At 47.7% G+C, this 17,760-nt stretch overlaps 1 protein-coding gene across 2 annotated transcripts in view; it reads right to left on the minus strand.

The window, feature by feature from the left end:
* Positions 1-350: 350 nt before the first annotated feature.
* PRRX1 (paired related homeobox 1) overlaps positions 351-17,760 on the minus strand; it is a 37,611-nt gene continuing 20,201 nt past the window's right edge. The window contains exons 2-4 of one of the 2 annotated variants that reach the window (XM_032697084.1): positions 5,980-6,155; positions 5,213-5,394; positions 351-584 (exon numbers count right to left, since the gene is read on the minus strand). In XM_032697084.1, coding sequence (XP_032552975.1) covers positions 446-584; positions 5,213-5,394; positions 5,980-6,155 — 497 coding nt within the window. In that variant the 3' untranslated portion in view covers positions 351-445. Of the gene's footprint in view, positions 585-3,749; positions 3,802-5,212; positions 5,395-5,979; positions 6,156-17,760 lie in introns of those variants that run through there. The other variant, XM_032697085.1, reaches the window with a different exon arrangement.

A 17,760-nucleotide genomic window follows, 5' to 3' on the forward strand; every position in this document is an offset into this window, starting at 1 on the left:
CTGGGGCAGCAGGGAGAGGAGCGAGCTTTGCATCTCAGCACGGTGGTGGTGGGACTTGTCCCTGGGCTGAGACTGGCAGAGGATTCTTTTTGCAGTCCCATATAAAAATGGAAACCAACAAGGGTGAGACTGTCCTTTACTGAAGAAGCTCGTAGTATATTGAGCAGAAGCAATAAACCCAACAATAACAAGAAAAAAAAAATGGTGGCATTATCCCAAAAGGAAGGAGGAACCTTGTCACTCACGAGCAGTTCAGTTTGCTCCCCATGTTCAGTTCTGGGCGAGGGTTGGCTGTTTTTCTTCTTTTTTTTTTCTTTTTTTTCTTTTCTTTTTATTTTTTTTTCTTTTTCTTTTTTTTTTTTTTTTTAGTTCAGCACAGACGAGTTGCGAAGCAGGACGGGTGCTGTTGCATTTTCTCCTTCTGCAAGGCAGCTGCCTCCAGTCGTTAATTGACTGTGGGCACCTGATTCCTCTGTAAACTATATTCCTTTGCCTTCAGTCTCAGGTTGGCAATACTGTTGGCCATGTTCATGCCCTGTGCTGGGCTGGCGTTGGTACACGTAGCGGAGTAGGTGGCCATGGCACTGTGGGATGGAAACAGAAACACCACATCAGACGTGGCCTCAAACCCTGGGATTTCCACACCTGTGGGATGAATTTCTGATGCCAGCAGGGAATTACCACTCCTCTTTATTTAACACCCCTGTAAATCTTTCCGCTGCAGTTCACTCACCCAGGGACAGACAGCCCCAAAGCCGCTTGGAGTCAACAGGAAAATTTCCACTTCCTATTTTCTAACCCCCCTACAAAAAAGGTTTACAGTGAGGTCAGCCTGCCAGTTAGACCATTGTCCTTAAAAGTATTCCCACTGGAAGCAGTGTCTTTTTGATGAGAGCAATTTTTGGTTTTATTGGTTGTGAAATCACGTCACTTCTGAAACACGTTACATTAAAGAAACACTCTGGGAAAAACCCATTTCAATAATTGTGATGTTTTCTGGTTTCAGCCTTTTGGAATGAAAATTTCCACATTTTTTTTCCCCTCAAAACTTCAGCTGATCATAAAGAGCATGCCCTAAAGGTTAAGGGAAAAAAACCCAACCATGAAACACTTTTTCTCCCTTCAAATAATGACTTCATTCATGAAAACCATCAATTCTGACAGTAGAGGCTAAACTAAAACCTCTGACTCTTTTCTTATCCTACAAAAAAAATCTGTGAATCTGTTTTCCAGACCACTTGAAAACTTGTTTAACCCACGTGTCCCAGGGATTTCTGTGAAAAGCAACCCCCCCACCCCCAACCCAGCACGCTGTCTGACCTGCTGCATTTCCTATACACGTATCCACAGATCAAAACCAGTTGACCATCACCACACGAACTAGGGATGACCATTTAACACAGACAGTGTGTTCAGGAGGAAACCACAGATGCTCTGCTGGAGGTAAGCTCAGGTCTGGTGCTGACCTTTTCCATCTGCCTGCCCAGGTGGCTCATGGCTGAGGCTCTGGAAAACACTCCCCTCCATCCACAGCCCAAGAAAGAAGATGGCTTGGTTTTTCCCTTTTTTTCTTTCTTTCTTTCTTTTTTTTTTTATTTCTCCCAGCACTGAGTTCCATGACTGGAGGAGTCTTTGCAACACCAAGTCCCCCTTGAGGGACAGGGGCATTTGCTGCACAGATCCAGGCTGGAGGAATGCCTGCTCATCTCAAAGCACTGGTCATATCTCTGACCTTGTAGAGTAGAGCTGACCTGTCAGGAGTTTAAATGCCATCCAGTGCTGCCTGAATCCTCAGCCTCCAGGAGATCCAAACCAGGGAATACCAGTAGGTCCCATCCCAGGCCATATGACTCCCATTTCTCACTTTAAAATCAAGGAAAATAACTTCTTCAGTGAAGGACTGTCATCTTTGCATCAGGACCAGTGGAAACACCACAGCTTACACACATGGAAAGGGCAGCTGAGATCCATAGGATATAAAGCTGCTTGCACACCCACCCAGAGGAAAGCACTGAATACTCTCCCCGGGAGAGCAAACATGCAGGACTCTCAGAGTCTCTGACAGCTACTGGAAGAACATGGAGGATGGACAATAAAAGAGACTCTGCCCAACTGGGGCTGCAACAGCTGCATTTCAGCAGGATCCAGGATGTGATGGACCGGTGTGCCTGGAGTTCTCCCCAGCTGGCTGCACCCCCTCAGCTCCCTCTCCATGGCTGGGCTGGTCACTCTCCTCACCTGTAAGTCAGCACCATGTCAGAAGCCGAGTGCTGCCTGCAGAAGTGTGCAAAGCCTCACAAGGCCTAAAGCTGGTGGCTACTTAAGCTCTCATTCCCACCTGTTTTCATAGTGTGTATCTCTCCCATGTTTTTGTGCTGGAAGAAGAGCCTCAAGGATATTCTAGATTAGATAAAATAGGAATTTTCAGTCTTGGGTGTAAAACTGTCCCCATTCAAAAGCAGGCTGCTGCCCAAGTCTGGACTGAAACTCCCAGGAGTCTCTGGCTCCCAAGTCCCCAGAGGTATGGGGGAAATTACTGGTGCCAAGTGAAACCTCTGCTAAACCAAAACTCTTCAGAAACACCCTCTTTTAGCAAGTTATTCTACCAGGAGCAGTGCACAGGAAGGCTGTCTCCGAACATCAGAATAGTTTGAGGGTTGCTCCAGAGACTCTTCAGGGTCTAATAAGGTCTGAATTCACCCCGCTGGCCCTTTCCTCTGCCCCATTCAGGCAGAGACAGACTCTCCTTCCTCCACTCAGCTGTCTGCTTTCATGAAACACAGAGGAACATCATGTTTCTGAGTCCTAAAATCCTCCTTTCAAATATGGTTTTCAATGGCCCGTGGAGTCAAAGGTTGTTGGAGTGGGAAGTGCGGGCTGACAGCGCGACTGCAAGTCTTGTTTTCTTAGGAACCTATGCTAAAAAATGTCTAAGCAAAACATTTCAACTTCAAAAAAATAATAGTATCTACTTGGCTGTCTATGTGACACAGATCTGCAAATAGCTTTGGTTGACCTGTGGCTGAGTGTATTTGGAGAATAAACACGCTGATTGAAAACTTTCCCCAGATCTAAGAGTAAAACCAGCACCGGCGGCACAGCTCCGGGCCCTGCTCTCAGCCCCCTCCTGGAGTAGCCATAAATCAGGGGCTGGTCCAGGGAGATGGGGAGGGGGTAGAGGGCCATGCAAACACTCCACATGGCTGGAGCGTTTCAATATTATTTCACCAAGTGTCCAGAATTTTAATAACCTTACTCAGTTCAAAGCTTTAATGAGGCTGTGACAACTCGGCCCAGGTGCCCTTTAAGATGAACGCTACTGCTAAGAGATGATGAGTAGGAACAGAAAGCCTGAGGAGCATGGAGTGTCTGAGAGTCCTGACCACTTCACACTGCAGAAATCAGCTGCTCTGTCCTCTGCCAATGCTGGGCAGTGGGAGGGTGACAGTCCATCCTAGTTTGACATGTCAGCCAGGGGTGACAACTGTAAGCTGCACATATCTCTGCTGAAACATACTGGCTTAAGACAAGGGGAAGATATCAGAACAGTGAGGATGTGTCTCTGCACTGTGGAGAGGCATAGCCAGGTCTGGACCTCAGGGGGGAAAAAACCCAACCCTAAGGCTTTCCCTTCTGCCTTGCTCTCCTTGTTCTCACATCCCAGGCACCTTGGGCTTCTCATTGCCCAGAGTGGCCCCAGACAGCCCTTCTCAGTGTACCCCTGGAAGCTAACTTTTTAGGGTCTTCTCCTAGAAGCCCTTATGAAGCCCCCTGTGTAAACATCTCGGGAGGGTTGATCTACTTTTAAAAATGTGAGAGGTAGAAATAAGTCACGAGGATTCAGCAGGGATGTGGTACTGTGACCAGCACAGTTTCAGCAGGGTGGGGAAGGAACTTGCTTCTCTTCCCTGATCTCACCATCTAGATGCTTCCCTAGGGTGCTACACTACGTACTACTTCACAGAAAGCCTTAACCACAAAAGGGGGGTTTTGCCAGACAGCAGTCCTTGGATAAAATCCAAAGGATAAGGGCTATCTCTAAGACCAAACTAGTGGCTGTCAAATGCATCCTTTTCAATGCCTGACTTGTCCTTCTGGAGCTACAGGGGGGATGGGGAGGACCCCGTGGCACTGAAGCAAACAAACCATCAGGAAGGCCACGTGTTCACAGGCCTTACTGTGCAAACAATGTTTGGGAGTAAAAAGGGGGTCAAGATGACCGAGCAAGAGAGGTCCTGTGCATGGCGTGGCTCCTGGAAGCCAGTAGGAGGGTGGCTGTGACCAGCCCAGAGGAACAGGAAGAAACCCAGCCAAATGCTTCAAGGTCCTTACCAACAGTGAAGGCACTGTGCTAAAAAACACCCACCAACCTCATTTTTAACTGCCTATGAGCCAGCTGGCTCCCCACAAACCAACACATCCTGTGGATCTTATGTCCACACCCAGTTCCTGCTGGGCTGTGAATGGCACGAAGGAGGACAGGGAGGCCCATGATGTGCATGGACATCCCAGATCCTTTGAGACTGGGGTTGCCACATCTACGCTTTTTTCCTGTCACCCCTTAAGCAGCACTGATCACAGGACATGGGCTCTGAACATCAGTCTGTCACCTGGTCCTTGCTGCGGGCAAACCACAGCACAGTACAACGTTCACACACACACTTGTGCTCAGGCAACTAGAAAGAAACTGCTCACACTGAAGGAAGGAATGGGAGCAACACGCAAGGAGTGAGTTTCCAGCCCTTCCTTGCATCCCAACCAGTGACTGCCATGGGACAGCCACAGAACTCCCTCTTCTGGCCACTGTGTGTGGCTGAGCTTCCCCAAGTGCTCTGCCCTCACCTCCCCTGGATCTGTGCCCCGTGGAAAGGTTTCTTCCTTGCTTTAAACTGGATGCACGTGGGAAGCAAGTGCAACTCCTTCTGTTTCTATGTATCTCTACCTGATCCTCTTTGGAAACTTCCTGAACTGCAGAGAAAGGGACCACCAAAAAAGAAGCTGCCAGAAAGCCACAATGATGCTGAGCTGAGCCCACCTCGTAAACCTGGAAGTGAGATGGGGTGGGACGGGAACAGGTAAGGAAAACCAGTGGGGTGGTCAAACAGTTGTTCCACGTGAATATAAACAGCCCATGAGAGCTGTCTGGGGGCCACTCTCAGGCTGCTCTATACTATGCCAAAAACTGGCCAGCCCAGAGGGGTTGTTCACTCACCTGTAAGGCGAGGCGGTGCCCCAGGAGAGATAATCAGTGGGTCTTGGAGCTGGGCGAGGTACTATGGGCTGCTCCACGGCGGTCACGTCCCCTGAGTAGGATTTGAGCAGAGAGGCGTTCTTGCTGGCCAGCATCGCCCTCTCGTTCCGGCGGAACTTGGCTCTCCGGTTCTGGAACCACACCTGGGGCGGGAAGCACACAGACCCACCAGCCATCACAACCAGCTCTGCTGTGACACACTCCTTCCCCACACCACTTGTGCCCTCGGGACTCTGTAAAAGCTGGCTGCTTTGGCGTGCCTGTCCCTGGGAACTCCAGTGACAACACAATCCTTATAAAGCCCTCACATGAGGGATTGGTTCAGTGAGGTCCCTGTGGGACCAGGTCTGCCTTGTGCTGATGGCAGCAAGGCCTGGGAGTGCCGTACAACACACCATGTTCCACGGTCTGCTCCGACCTTCCAAAGGTACAGGCTTGCAAGCTAAGGGCTGAACAGCTCAAGATAACAGGAGCAGCCTGAGCATTCACCATCTTGGCCTTGAGAGAGCCATATGAACACGTGTGACTGGGCAGGTGGCACTTGTGGCAGCACAGCAGGCTTCCCAGTCCTCCTCAAGGCATGTCACACTTGGGGCTGCAATACAGCAGGACCCAGAAGCTTGGTGACCCTTGTGTGCCCCACAGGCCTCAAGGATTTTTGCTGCCTTACTGGAATAATGATGATGATGATCCCCCAGGTGAGGTGTGCCTGGATACACGGCGATTACCTGAACTCTGGCTTCAGTGAGGTTGACTCTGCGTGCAAGGTCTTCCCGTACAAAGGCATCGGGGTAGTGTGTCCTCTCAAAGACTCTCTCTAATGCCTGGAGCTGGCTGCTGTTGAAGGTAGTCCTGTTCCTTCTCTGCTTTCTTTTCTTCTTCTCTTCTGAGTTCAGCTGATCATCTAGGAGAGACGATCGGAGACATGAAATGCTAAAAAGGCAAGAGCCCACAGCCATGGGGTGGATAATCTCAATGGTTTCAAGATGGAAAGGGACTTGCACAATTTCAACACCACACATTAACCACATTGTGTTAGCCTCCATTTAAATAGGAGGTGGAAAGTCCACTGACCCCAAGCATTTATTTTCCAACTCGACTGCATTAAGATTTGTACCAGCTCTCTCAAGTTACCCTATTCCTCAGCTTCCTTATCTTCAAATTAAAGAAACAAAAAAAGTCCAAAATGTATCTCCCCATTCCTGACAGTCCTGGAAACCTTTTCTGACTGTAAAGAACCATGAAACCCTGTTCTCTTGGCTTCAAATTTCCAAGGATTGCCCTGACTGGGATATAATACAGATCTCTGGGGTAGCACAAGTAGCACATCAGCTCCTACTGACTGTCAGAAGGTGAGCCTGTCTCTGCATAAGGAAAGCACAAGGAAATGGCTTTACTCTAGGTTTGACTATAGCCAAGGTAATGCTGTCCTCTGCAGCTCTGTTTGGTTTAAATTCTCTTATCCTCTGCACATCCAGACCGGGAGGCATCATTTCGGGCAGAAACGGGGAGCTGTGAACAAAGAGGTGTCAGACAGTGCAAATGAAGCATGACTGATACGGGCCTGAACGTGAGACAAGGACAAACGCCAGTTTCACTTGTATGCTGGCAAGCCAAGGACATAGAAATACAGTCAGATAGGCAGGGATAGTATTGCAATTGGGAAGCAAAAACCCAGTAAGAGAGAGACTGAGCATAAGCACATTGCATACTGCTGAGTTTGGAACAGTTGTGCCCTCTCCAGCATCCTCTGTGCCTTGCCCAGCCCAGCAAGGTGTTGAGCAACAATCTGTGTGTCCCATAAGAGCATGTATTGTTCTGTACCTGGTTTGCATTTACTCAGCAATAAATCAATACATCTGGAGTCACAGTTATCACTGCTGTCTGTGCCGACGGTCACTGGAGCAACAACAGAGCTGACATAACTATGAAATGGCTTTTCTTAGCAAATATCTGCTCTGCACCATCTCTCCTTTTTCCAGGGCTGCTGCAGAGCAACATGTCCTGTACCAGAGTATGTTCACTCATCACAACAGTCACAGCCCAGCAAACACTTCAGTTACTGTGGGATGCCACACTGAAGGAAGTGGAGAGCAAGGCACCAGCCTGGGAAGGCAGGAGGCCACTGCTGCAGCCATAAAACAGTCCTGTGCAGGCTGCAGGACTGGCATGTCGTTGCCTTGTACTCATCCCTCCAGAAACATCAAGGCTTCCCACGCTCCTGCAGCCTCAGCCTTCAATTTCCCCAAGCACAGTGGGACAATGTGAGTGTGGTCCCACTCTCTTGCGTGGCAGAGCAGCAGCTACACCTGGGGGGATCTGAGGCAATATTCCTGTCATCATACATTAAAATACATTGATCACTGTATCTATAAAAATGCACACGTGAGTTAATTATATTTTAAGTTCATTACTACGCACCTTGGCCCAGATGACAGTCAGCCTCACCACTGAGAGTCAAAGGGCTTGACCTGCTACATACAGTGGCAGAACATCCTCTCGACAGTCATTCCTTTTGCCATATACAGATATGACAGGTCCCCTCATCCTCCTGTTCTCCAGGGGGTATGTAAGGTACAGGGAGAAGCTGACAAGGAAATTGAAGTCTATGGTTGTTGTCCTCACCACCTGTTTGTGTTGCTTTTCACAGCCCATCTGGTACCAGTTACTGCACCTGAATGCCTCTGGAGCAAGGCCCATCCATTTGGGAACAAAAGGACATTCCTCTTAAATTAAAGTAGGTTTTTCAAATTCCTGCAGGTTTACAGTGCCTCCATTCCCAGTCCTCCTCCAACAGCCTGACAATCCCCAGCAGACTCCTTTCCAGCCCAGGGATTCCTGGGTGCAAAAATATGCCCTTGGTTCTCTTGTATTTGAGAGGAAGCGTTTGGAGACCAGTTTTTAACAGGCACGTGGAATCCTAAAGCTGAGCTGGGAGGGCAGGAATGTGTAAGACAAACGTGTGTAGGAATGCCAGGGAATTAAAACAAGGCTACAGGTGAATCTATCCTGCTTAGGTGGTGGGAAACAAAGCGGAGAAGCAGAGGGATGGAATTTAACCACTGCTTGTGCAGAACACCCTGCACACACTCCTACCTGCTGAGGGGGTAATGCTGTCACTAGGTCCGTCCCTTATCAAGAAGGAAGAAAGTCCCACACGTCCATCTCTTGACTCACCATCAAACCCTTCATAAAAAGGGTCAGTTATTTCCCCCTGGTTCTGCTGGGGAGCTCTGACATAGTTGTGCTGCTGTGCACCTCTCAACACACCAGACAGTGAAGACCAAGCCTCAGGGCACCAACGTCCCTCAGAATGGCACAAACATCGCAAGACCAGCTGCCGTAGAGGCAAATGTCAACATCTGTGTCTGGCCTCCTCCAGAGTTATCCATTTAATACTATTTTCTAATCTAAACCCTGCCTATGAGAACCGTATGAACAAATCAATAAAGGCCTTTGGGACCCCTTGGGGATCCCCTCCAGGCCTCTGAAGCATCAGTTTCTGCCCAGAAAACTACACCCGGCTGGAGGGAACCCGAGCCCGAGGCCGTCTGGCCGTTGCTCAATCCTGCGTGACAGCTACACATGAGGAAGGGTGAGCACATCACTCTGGGGAGCAAGAAGAAGGGCCAAAGTCTGTAAAACACTGGAGAACAAGAATTCCTCCTGCCAAGCACGTTAACACAATTTGCCTGGTTTCCTCCCGGCGTAAAGCGAGACGCCGGTGATTCACAGCTCACCTCGTAACTGCTGGGCCCAAAAATAGCAGGGCCAAGGAACGGAAAGTTGTCCAAGGAAAGGCAGTGTCCGTGCTGCAGTGACTCACGGTCGGGTCACTAACACACCTCCAGCAGCGGCTGGCACGGAGCAGGGATGTGAGTCACCCCCTTTTTCCAGGACATAGATGGATGGAGGGGATCGAGAGTGAAGCACAGCCTGTGACAGGGGGGTTGGGATTCTTGGGTTCTCCTTTCACAGCACCTCCTCTGCAACAGCACAACACAGCCAGATCCAAATGTCTACAGGAGTGACTTGGGTAGCAGGGGAAAAAACATAACAGTATTAGCCCAAAGCATGGGTGGGCTGATCATTCCTTGCATCTTGCCACGCAGACATGCCATATGCTGATTACAAACTGCTAAGGAGGGACTGCAGACACCTAAACCCCAGATGCCTGCAAATGTCACCTTGCTCACAGCACACACCGGCTGCCTTCAACATGTCAGCAGGGGATTTTTTTTTTCCCTGACATTATTTCTTTATCAGGAAACAACACTGAACACTGAATAATGGTATTCCTAAACACTGTTGACAGCACTAGCGACTGGAGTCAGCAGAAACAGAGAGGAAAACAACTCTAAAGGTTTTTAGATAGGTCAGAAGTCTTTCATCAACATTCTTTTAATCACAAAAATTTTATTACAAACAGTGCTCTCAAAAGCTGCTCGCAAATGTGTCCCCCAGAGAGATCGAAATGCACGCTCTCCTCTCAGGAACCCAATGCTGGAAAATCTGGGAATTTCATTTCAAAATTCCAACCCTTCATGCTGGGTTGGGGGACTTTGCTTCCTGTTCCTGCGTTTGTGTTTTCCTGCACTACCCCTACATTCATCCATAACAAGCAAATCCTGGTGTCCTACACAAGTGCACTGAAGCATTTTTAAGTTTTCCTAAAAGATATATTAGGAAATATCCTATTCTTTTCTCCTCCTGCAGCGAGGCAGATCCACTTGCCTACACTCCGATCTATGCTCCTTACTGTCCCCCAGTGCCTATGACTATCACTGGGGCACCATGAGACAGCTCCTCTTGGGATGCCACACTGAAAATACAATGTACTATAAACAAAACAGAGTTGAGAACTAAATGTCTATGTACAAGTTACAGGACTGGTGTTTTTTGCACCAATACTTGCAACCGCAACATATTTTGGATTTCCAGTTTGCAGGAATGCTTGTGCATACTTGCTTTCATTCCAGGTCAGAACAAAAACTAATTTCCAGATGGGATTTACATTGTGGGGGCAGTTTTGAAAAGTTTTGACCGGTTCCATTAAGCCCAGAACCAGCTATTGCAGTACATTAATTGGATCCCAATTGAAAGTAAATAACTGGATTTAATTAAGTGAGGGACGGAGACATTTAACCACAGTGTCATATACGGTAAGGCAGGAAAGATTTGTCACACCAGTTATATAAACTGTAAACTGAGAAAGGATTCCAGGAAGAAAATAAGGAATCACACTTTAATCACAGCCTTCAAAATGAGAGGTTACCACTAAAGTTTGAGCACAGATTTAAGAAAAAATGAGAAATTATTTCACAGTGAAAAAGAATAATAATCTATAAAGGTAGCAAGTAAAACCTCTTTTAAAATAAAAAAATTACTGCAAGCCAAAAAACGAGGAAGTTTTATTCAAAGCGGTAGAGAAAGAAAGGAAATGGGAGAACAGAAAGGAAAGGAACAGAGGTTTTTATTGGGTTTAAAGTTAAGTTTTATGAAGTTTGAGTGGAAGTATTTCCACGGGTCACCCCGGGCTCCGGGCAGGCTTCTCTCCCCAACATCAGACCTCCAAACAGTTACAGCCCTTTGCAGACTCTGCTTTGCTTTCGATTCACTGCAATGCTCCAAAACACTGCAACTCTTTGGGTGCAGGGCAGCTTTGTCAACTTGCATCGTAAAAAAATCAGAAAAAAACCCCCAGATCCAAAAGGTTTAATCAAAGCTAAAACCAAGGCACTAGGCAGGGGAGTGGGAAGCAGGGATGGGGACATACAAAATCCACCTGATGCCAAAGCCCTGCTCCAACCAATCTGACACAGGTCTGTTGTCTTTGCCAGATGTGAGCAGGGACAGAAGAAGGACACAGGGAAATAGAGAGATAAGATTTCACGCCTGAAGTATCTTTCTTAAGCCTCCCAGGACAGAACAAACTCCAGTTCATACGTATTTCCATGCATGAAAAGTATTTTCAAATGAAAATAAGGTTTAACCTCAGGATACACAAAAGCTACACGGACAAGTTGCTAAGTACCTGCAGCAGCCATCACAAATGCAGGAAATACGAAATGACACTTAAAATAAAACTAAATGTGTTAAGGTAGGAGATGCCTATTAAATCACATCCTGAAGCTGGCCCTGGTGACCAGCAATACCAAGCTCTGATAACAGCAGGGTTATATTTGTGATTACAGGTCAGGCTACAGAGATTTCTGAACTATCATTTGCCTCTCATTACGCAACACCAGCTGAGTTTTTTCCCTAACCTTTGCTGTTTGTTTTTTTTCTCAATGCTCAAATTATTTCAATTATACAGAAAATTCAAATACCCAAAGTTCCAGTCCTGTTAACATCACCAGGAACACAGAAAAAGATATGAAAATAAAGAAACAGATGCTTTATCTCTTTTAAAAGACTTTGCTTGTGATTACCTCGTAATTAGGTTCAATTTTTGCACATAAATAATAAGTAGTTTTGTGCGAGAGCATGAAGCTTCAGCAAGGGGATACCGAATTTTTCATACAAAACCTGAGTTTGAATATTAAATGGAAAAGTGTGTGTATTTTCAGCACTACCCGTGGGACTCTGGCAGCTCCTCTCCGAAGTGTCTGCAATGTGGAACCTATCAGGGTAATTTTTGGCTGACCGCATACAAACAATTACATATCATTACAGGGCTGTGAATAGCTTTTGCATGGATAACATGCCTACGGTCTCCTGTTGCACTTGGCTCTGCCTGCCAGACCAGGGGAGCTCACTGAGGTCCTGCACAACCACGGCTTCCCCAGCACCCACGGCGTTACCCTCGCTGTCCTCCATCAGGACAAGCACTCGAGCAGAGGGACCTCCCGCCTGCACCGTGACCAAAAGGGAGATTTTCCTGTGGGATTCGAGGCGCAGCTCCAGCCAGTGACTCTCACCCACCAGGAATGAGGTTCTGGGGTTGTCACCTTCCTGGTAGAGAGTCTCCAGCATGCAAACAGCCTTCACCTGGACTTACTGGACACTGCAGGGACCTTTCCCTGTGCTCTGCTCTGCACTTTTGTGGGTCTGCAGCGATCAGGTCCCACTGCAACCCCCATCTGCCCTGCTCCTGATACACAGACAGGGCAGCGTGAGCAGCCAAGAGCCCTATCCTAAGGCAAATGTAAACCCAAACTCCTTTTCAGGGTGGTTTCAGCTCTGGTGCTCTGCCTCTCATCTGGTGGCAACCTGTAGAGCACATGGGCAGTTACAGCAGCTGAGATGTGCATCCTCCCTAACCACATAACGTTACCACTTGCTGGAGCTGACAGAAGAAATGATGTCCAGGGGAATAAAAGAAAAGTAATCATGATCCACTGGAAATCCAGAGAGTCTCCCTGGAAAGACATGATGTTAAGTGTTAATTATTGGAAGAACAACAATTGTGGGGGCATAAGTATACATCCTTCTCCAGAAATTGGTACCAAGCCACTGAAAGTCCCCCTAGATCCCACAGACTGGTCTGAGTTCTGCTGTAACAGCTCTACTTTTATATTCACTAGGGTTTTCCTTCTGGGCATCCTACAGCTCATAAGGCACATGGCTTAGTCCTGCTCTTCTAACAAGCCTTTCCGCCGGGTCTTGGGGTCAGAGTGTTCCCATAATACAATAAGCACTGTATGGATCTCATAAGCTCAAAGGCACAGTATGTTATGTGTTTGGAATTCCTTGTATGCTTTTATACTTTGTTTTACATATTGTAATTTTTATATGCATTACCACATTGATCCTCGGAAAATTAATTTAAAAAAAAAAAAAAAAGATACATAATCAAAAGCAAACACATATTTTAAAACTCCGCCAGCGGCAAATCGTGTTCTGTGAGACTGCACTTTGTAACTGACAAAGAGAGCAAACCACCAGACCGTGGCGGCGATCCAGCGGCATGGATTTACCAGGCTCGGGAGGGGACAGGATCCAAGGGGGCTGTGTTCCCCCCCGAGCCCCTCGTTATATCAGCCCGACGCCGCAAAAGCACTGGACCCGTGACAGAGGAGCAGAAATGCAATCACACAGCCAAACCCCACCAAACCCCAGCACCACACCCCAAGGTATCACACCCCAAACCACTTGCTGCGATGGTGCCGGTATGACCACCACACCTTCCTGGAGAGCTGGAGCCCCTCAGCCTTCACAGCCCCTTCCTCACTCCTGGTTAAGACCCTGGATCGCTGCGTTTGGCAGGGCTGAACACGTGTGAACTCATGGCTTTGCAAGGTCAGGGGCAAGACTTCCAAGCCCCACATCCTCTTCCCATCAGCTCCCCTTCCTGTGCCATGTGTCCTGATGTTTCACCTCAGGAATGGCATTCATGCAGCCCAGATCAAACTTCCTAACCTCCGCCCTGCTCCACTGGTATCTTCTCATTTCCAAAACCGCCTCTCAGTGCTCTTGGCCCTCTCCCTGCCCTAGTTCATTCCAGAAAACATCTTTCTCCTCTCCTTTCCAGCACCCTTTCCCTTCCCTTCTGCAATGCCTAGAAAAGCTGAGCTGCGCAATGCTGCCCCCTTTAAATTTAATGTATATATCCAAACCAGCACATCAGCTCAGTGTTTTTCTTCAGAGTCACCACTGCTCTTAAGCTTAACCCTGGAATTAAAACTTCCCATGCAGGAGCAGACTGATGCACCAGGAAGGCCAGTATCCACATCCACCTGGATACACACCACCAGCTGCCCCAAAGACAATGGCAACAAACCATCACTGTAACCAGGCACAGAGAGGTTACTCATCTATTTTCCACAATCATATCCCCCTGCAGTGAGCTCCAGAGGATACACATTATGCAAAAGGCACACATATTATTTCCACCTGCTTCCCTGTTGGATTCTCCTGATGTCCCCTTTTCTTTACATACAGAGGTGACTCCCAGCCCTACAGCTGGACACGAACCACAAACGGGTGTCACCTATGCCCCAGGACCTGAGGATCAATGTGCCCTTTGATGACAAGCTGCTGGGACAAGACTTTAACAACAAAGCACAGAACACGTTAGGGAGACTCCTCCACTGCAGGGACCAAGTGTGGGGTGGATTTGGATTCCTTAGGAGTTCTTAGGAGACAGCAAAGATGATGTTGCTAGGGAGCAACTAGGGTTGCTCCAGCCCTTTGGGATGGCACATTTCAGTCTTATCCAGCCCCCAGAATGCTCCCTGCGACCAACACAGGTAGAAACCACCTCCATCCTCTTCCAATGGCCACAGATTCAGCAGGTTAAACCTCCTTGATAGTACTCAGGTAGAAGGATGTACCAGCCAGAAGTCACAAAGTGGGGACCTGGCATGCCCCCTCCCACTGCACACCCACCTGAACTCTGGGCAACACCGCTTTTATTATATTTCCTCATGTACTTAGAAAAAGTGGCAAAAAATCCTCCTGAACTTCACCTAGACAAACTTTCTAATAAGGAAAATCAGATACTTTTGCAAAAAGCTGACAAGTACCAAGAAAAAGAAAAGGGGGGTGATATGCCAAGATAGAAAAGGGGTGCTTTGGGAAGGACTTTTTTTCAGTCCATATATACATCGCAGACGAATCACTTGGCATTTCGGGCCTTTCAGCGGGCTCATTTCCAAGCACTGTGGCAACCACAAGAGTCTGCAAACATTCCCCAGCGACCTCCCGTCGGCCCTGGGAAAGACTGACTCAAGCTGACCAGCTTCATGAACATCTCCACTTGCCCAGGTCCCCACAGAGGCCCACTGTGCTGCTGGGAAGTGCCATTATTGAAAAGCCTTCCCGACTGGATCTGGAAATTCACTCGGACGTGTTTTTTTGGTACGTGGGACCCACACAAACAGACTGACAACGACCTGCGGGATGCGAGCGCCAGCTGGATCACCGGCAGGCAGGGACACTGTTCTCAATGGATATTGCATCTGTTTGCTGTTGAAATATCCAGGACTGAAAGCTGCATGGCACGGAATGACTGTGCCGGGACCACAGGGCGCCGCGGGCCAGGAGAAAGGGAAGCGCAAACGATGGCGAGAACATGGAAACCAGCTCTGCAAAGGCTGAGCTCCCCTTTCATGAGCATCCAAGAACAAATGAGTTTCAGCGAAATCAGACCACCACCACCATCGCCTCTACCAAGCAAACTTGACTGGAGCCTCCACAAAGCTTTGCTCAGAAATCCAGCTTTTGACTGCTAATGCATTTTATGGGTCCCTCTTAATCACAACTGGAAAAACGACGGCATCCACGATCCAGAAATAAGAGAACTTGAGCCCAGCCCTCAGCATCGAGCCCACCTGCCTTTTCCAAGGGCTGGGTATCTGACCGGGTGGGGGATAAAGGACCTTGACATCCTGCACTGCTTAAGGGAGGAAAAGGATCAGAGCAGGTGGGGCCATTTGAAAACAACTTTCTCTTTCCCAGGTCCACAGAGAAAACCTGCTCTTCTAAGGCCAGGGGACATGGAGGTGGGACAAGGCTACTGCGGATCTCTGGGGGATTTTTGCTGGACATAGGGACATTCAGTCAAACAGGAAAGCAGATGGGAGAGACCAGCTTGCTCCACACCCCAGCTCTGTGGGATGCAAAGAGGAATCAGGCTCAGACCCACCTCCATCCTTTCGCCTCTTCTGGACGGCGAATGCATTTCACATTAGCTAATAAACTGCTACATCTTATGTTCCTTAGCCTGCAGGAATGATGAATATTTTGGAATGTATTTTGAATGGTTCCTTGCCAGGGTCGAACAATCATCTAGAAATTTTAAATCAAAAGGCTGAAAAATGGAAACGTCTGTATTTCCATGGAGTTCACCGCAGTTTGAAAAGCACAACTCCCAGCAGAGGAGGCAGAATAACAATTGTCAGAGCTCTTGTGAATTGAGGCAAACAAGGGATATGTGGGAAACAACGATCCCTAACACAGAGTAAGAATTTTTGCCTCCAGGTGATGAATATATTACAGAATATCTGCTTATTCCTGCCCTTAATCTGCCTGAAATAAATGTCAGATACTCTAACCTGGAGGATCAATTTAAAGGACCTGTACAGAAATGTGGGATATTTCAGCCATAAAACACTGCTTTCGGTCTGGTGCAGGGTTAGCAAACAAATGCTGCTGTTCTAGCACAATTTAATAGAATTTAAGCCTTTTTAAAGGCTCCAGCTAATGAATCACATCCACTGCCCCACCAGCCACATCCTCACCCAACACAGGAGTACCTCAAAATCAGCAAAAGGTTCGATGTCTCACCTGAATCGGTTCACGTCGATCATCAGCCGCCAGGCAACGAGGGCTGAGCAACCTTGGATGGAAAGTCTCCATGGATAAAGGAGACCATAAGTGGTCTGGTCTCATCGGAGCAGCCACAGATGGAGCAGGTCCAAGAAATAAGCTTCCCTCTCCCCCGTAGAGATGGGCTGTCTAGACACATTGGCAAGGCCGCGCTGCCGAGCTTGCAGGGCTGCATCCTTCTCATATACACCCTGTCAAATACAGCAAATTCCTGTCCCCCAGCCTGTTAGCATGGGCATTTTTTCAAACTTCCTAGTGTCACTCATGTCCAGAAATGCCAATTATGTTTAAGGAGAAATTTTTAAACAGATTATTTTTTCTTCCCCTAGGAAAACATCTTGTGATTTTTTTATTTTTCTTTTTAATCAATCCTCTGGCAAAATCATTGGCCGGTTATTTCATTATGTGTGTTTTTACTAACAATTAAAGTAAAAATAAAGTAAGTTGAGTACAAAGTACAAAACATTTTTAAGCCAAGAAACACTGGTATGTGAATATGAATTGCAACGTAAATGTAGAAAAAAAATGTTCTCCAAAAAATAAAAAGACTACTCAAGAAAACCTATAGGAGTTAGGTGATGCTTTTCACTAGAACTACAACGTTTGAGAACATATAGAGAGAATATGCCTAGCCTCAGGGCCACATTCAACACAGTATGCATGTGCAGACTTAAAATAGTCCAGATCAAAGCCCTCCTGAAATAAGTAAATGACCTTCCACCGGATTCAAGATTGCAGGGCTGATTAGTGTGTGTTATACAGATTTCTCCATCATCAGAGATCCTTAAGACAAGCTAGAGGAACTTGTGTCAGGGCTAAGGTAGGTTGAACAGCATGTGCGAATTCCACCTGGCCCTGGGGTAAAGGTGGACTGATGACACAACTTCGTCAGTTCTCTACCAGACTCACATCTCTGGAGCCCTCACCACTTTCCCAGCTTGATTATTTGAGGAGATGGCAACACAGCCAGCAAAAAATCAAAGCTGGGGACGGCAGGCAGGGTAGGATTTGGCAGCCTGGGAAACTCCCTGGCTCCAGCTTGCTAAAAGACTGTGGGCAAGACAGCCTGCTCCTCTGTGCCTTCATTTCCTTCCTTGCTTTGCCTCACCCATCTGTTTAGACATCCCACTCTGGAAGGATGTGCTCTGCCACTCTCTTTGTTCGTAACACATCTGGCAGACAAAAAGCAAATCACTGCAGGATAAATCACAAGTGGGATGCGCTGGCATTACAATCCC

This window comes from Chiroxiphia lanceolata, chromosome 9 (assembly GCF_009829145.1).
Source record: "Chiroxiphia lanceolata isolate bChiLan1 chromosome 9, bChiLan1.pri, whole genome shotgun sequence".
NCBI lineage: Eukaryota > Metazoa > Chordata > Aves > Passeriformes > Pipridae > Chiroxiphia > Chiroxiphia lanceolata.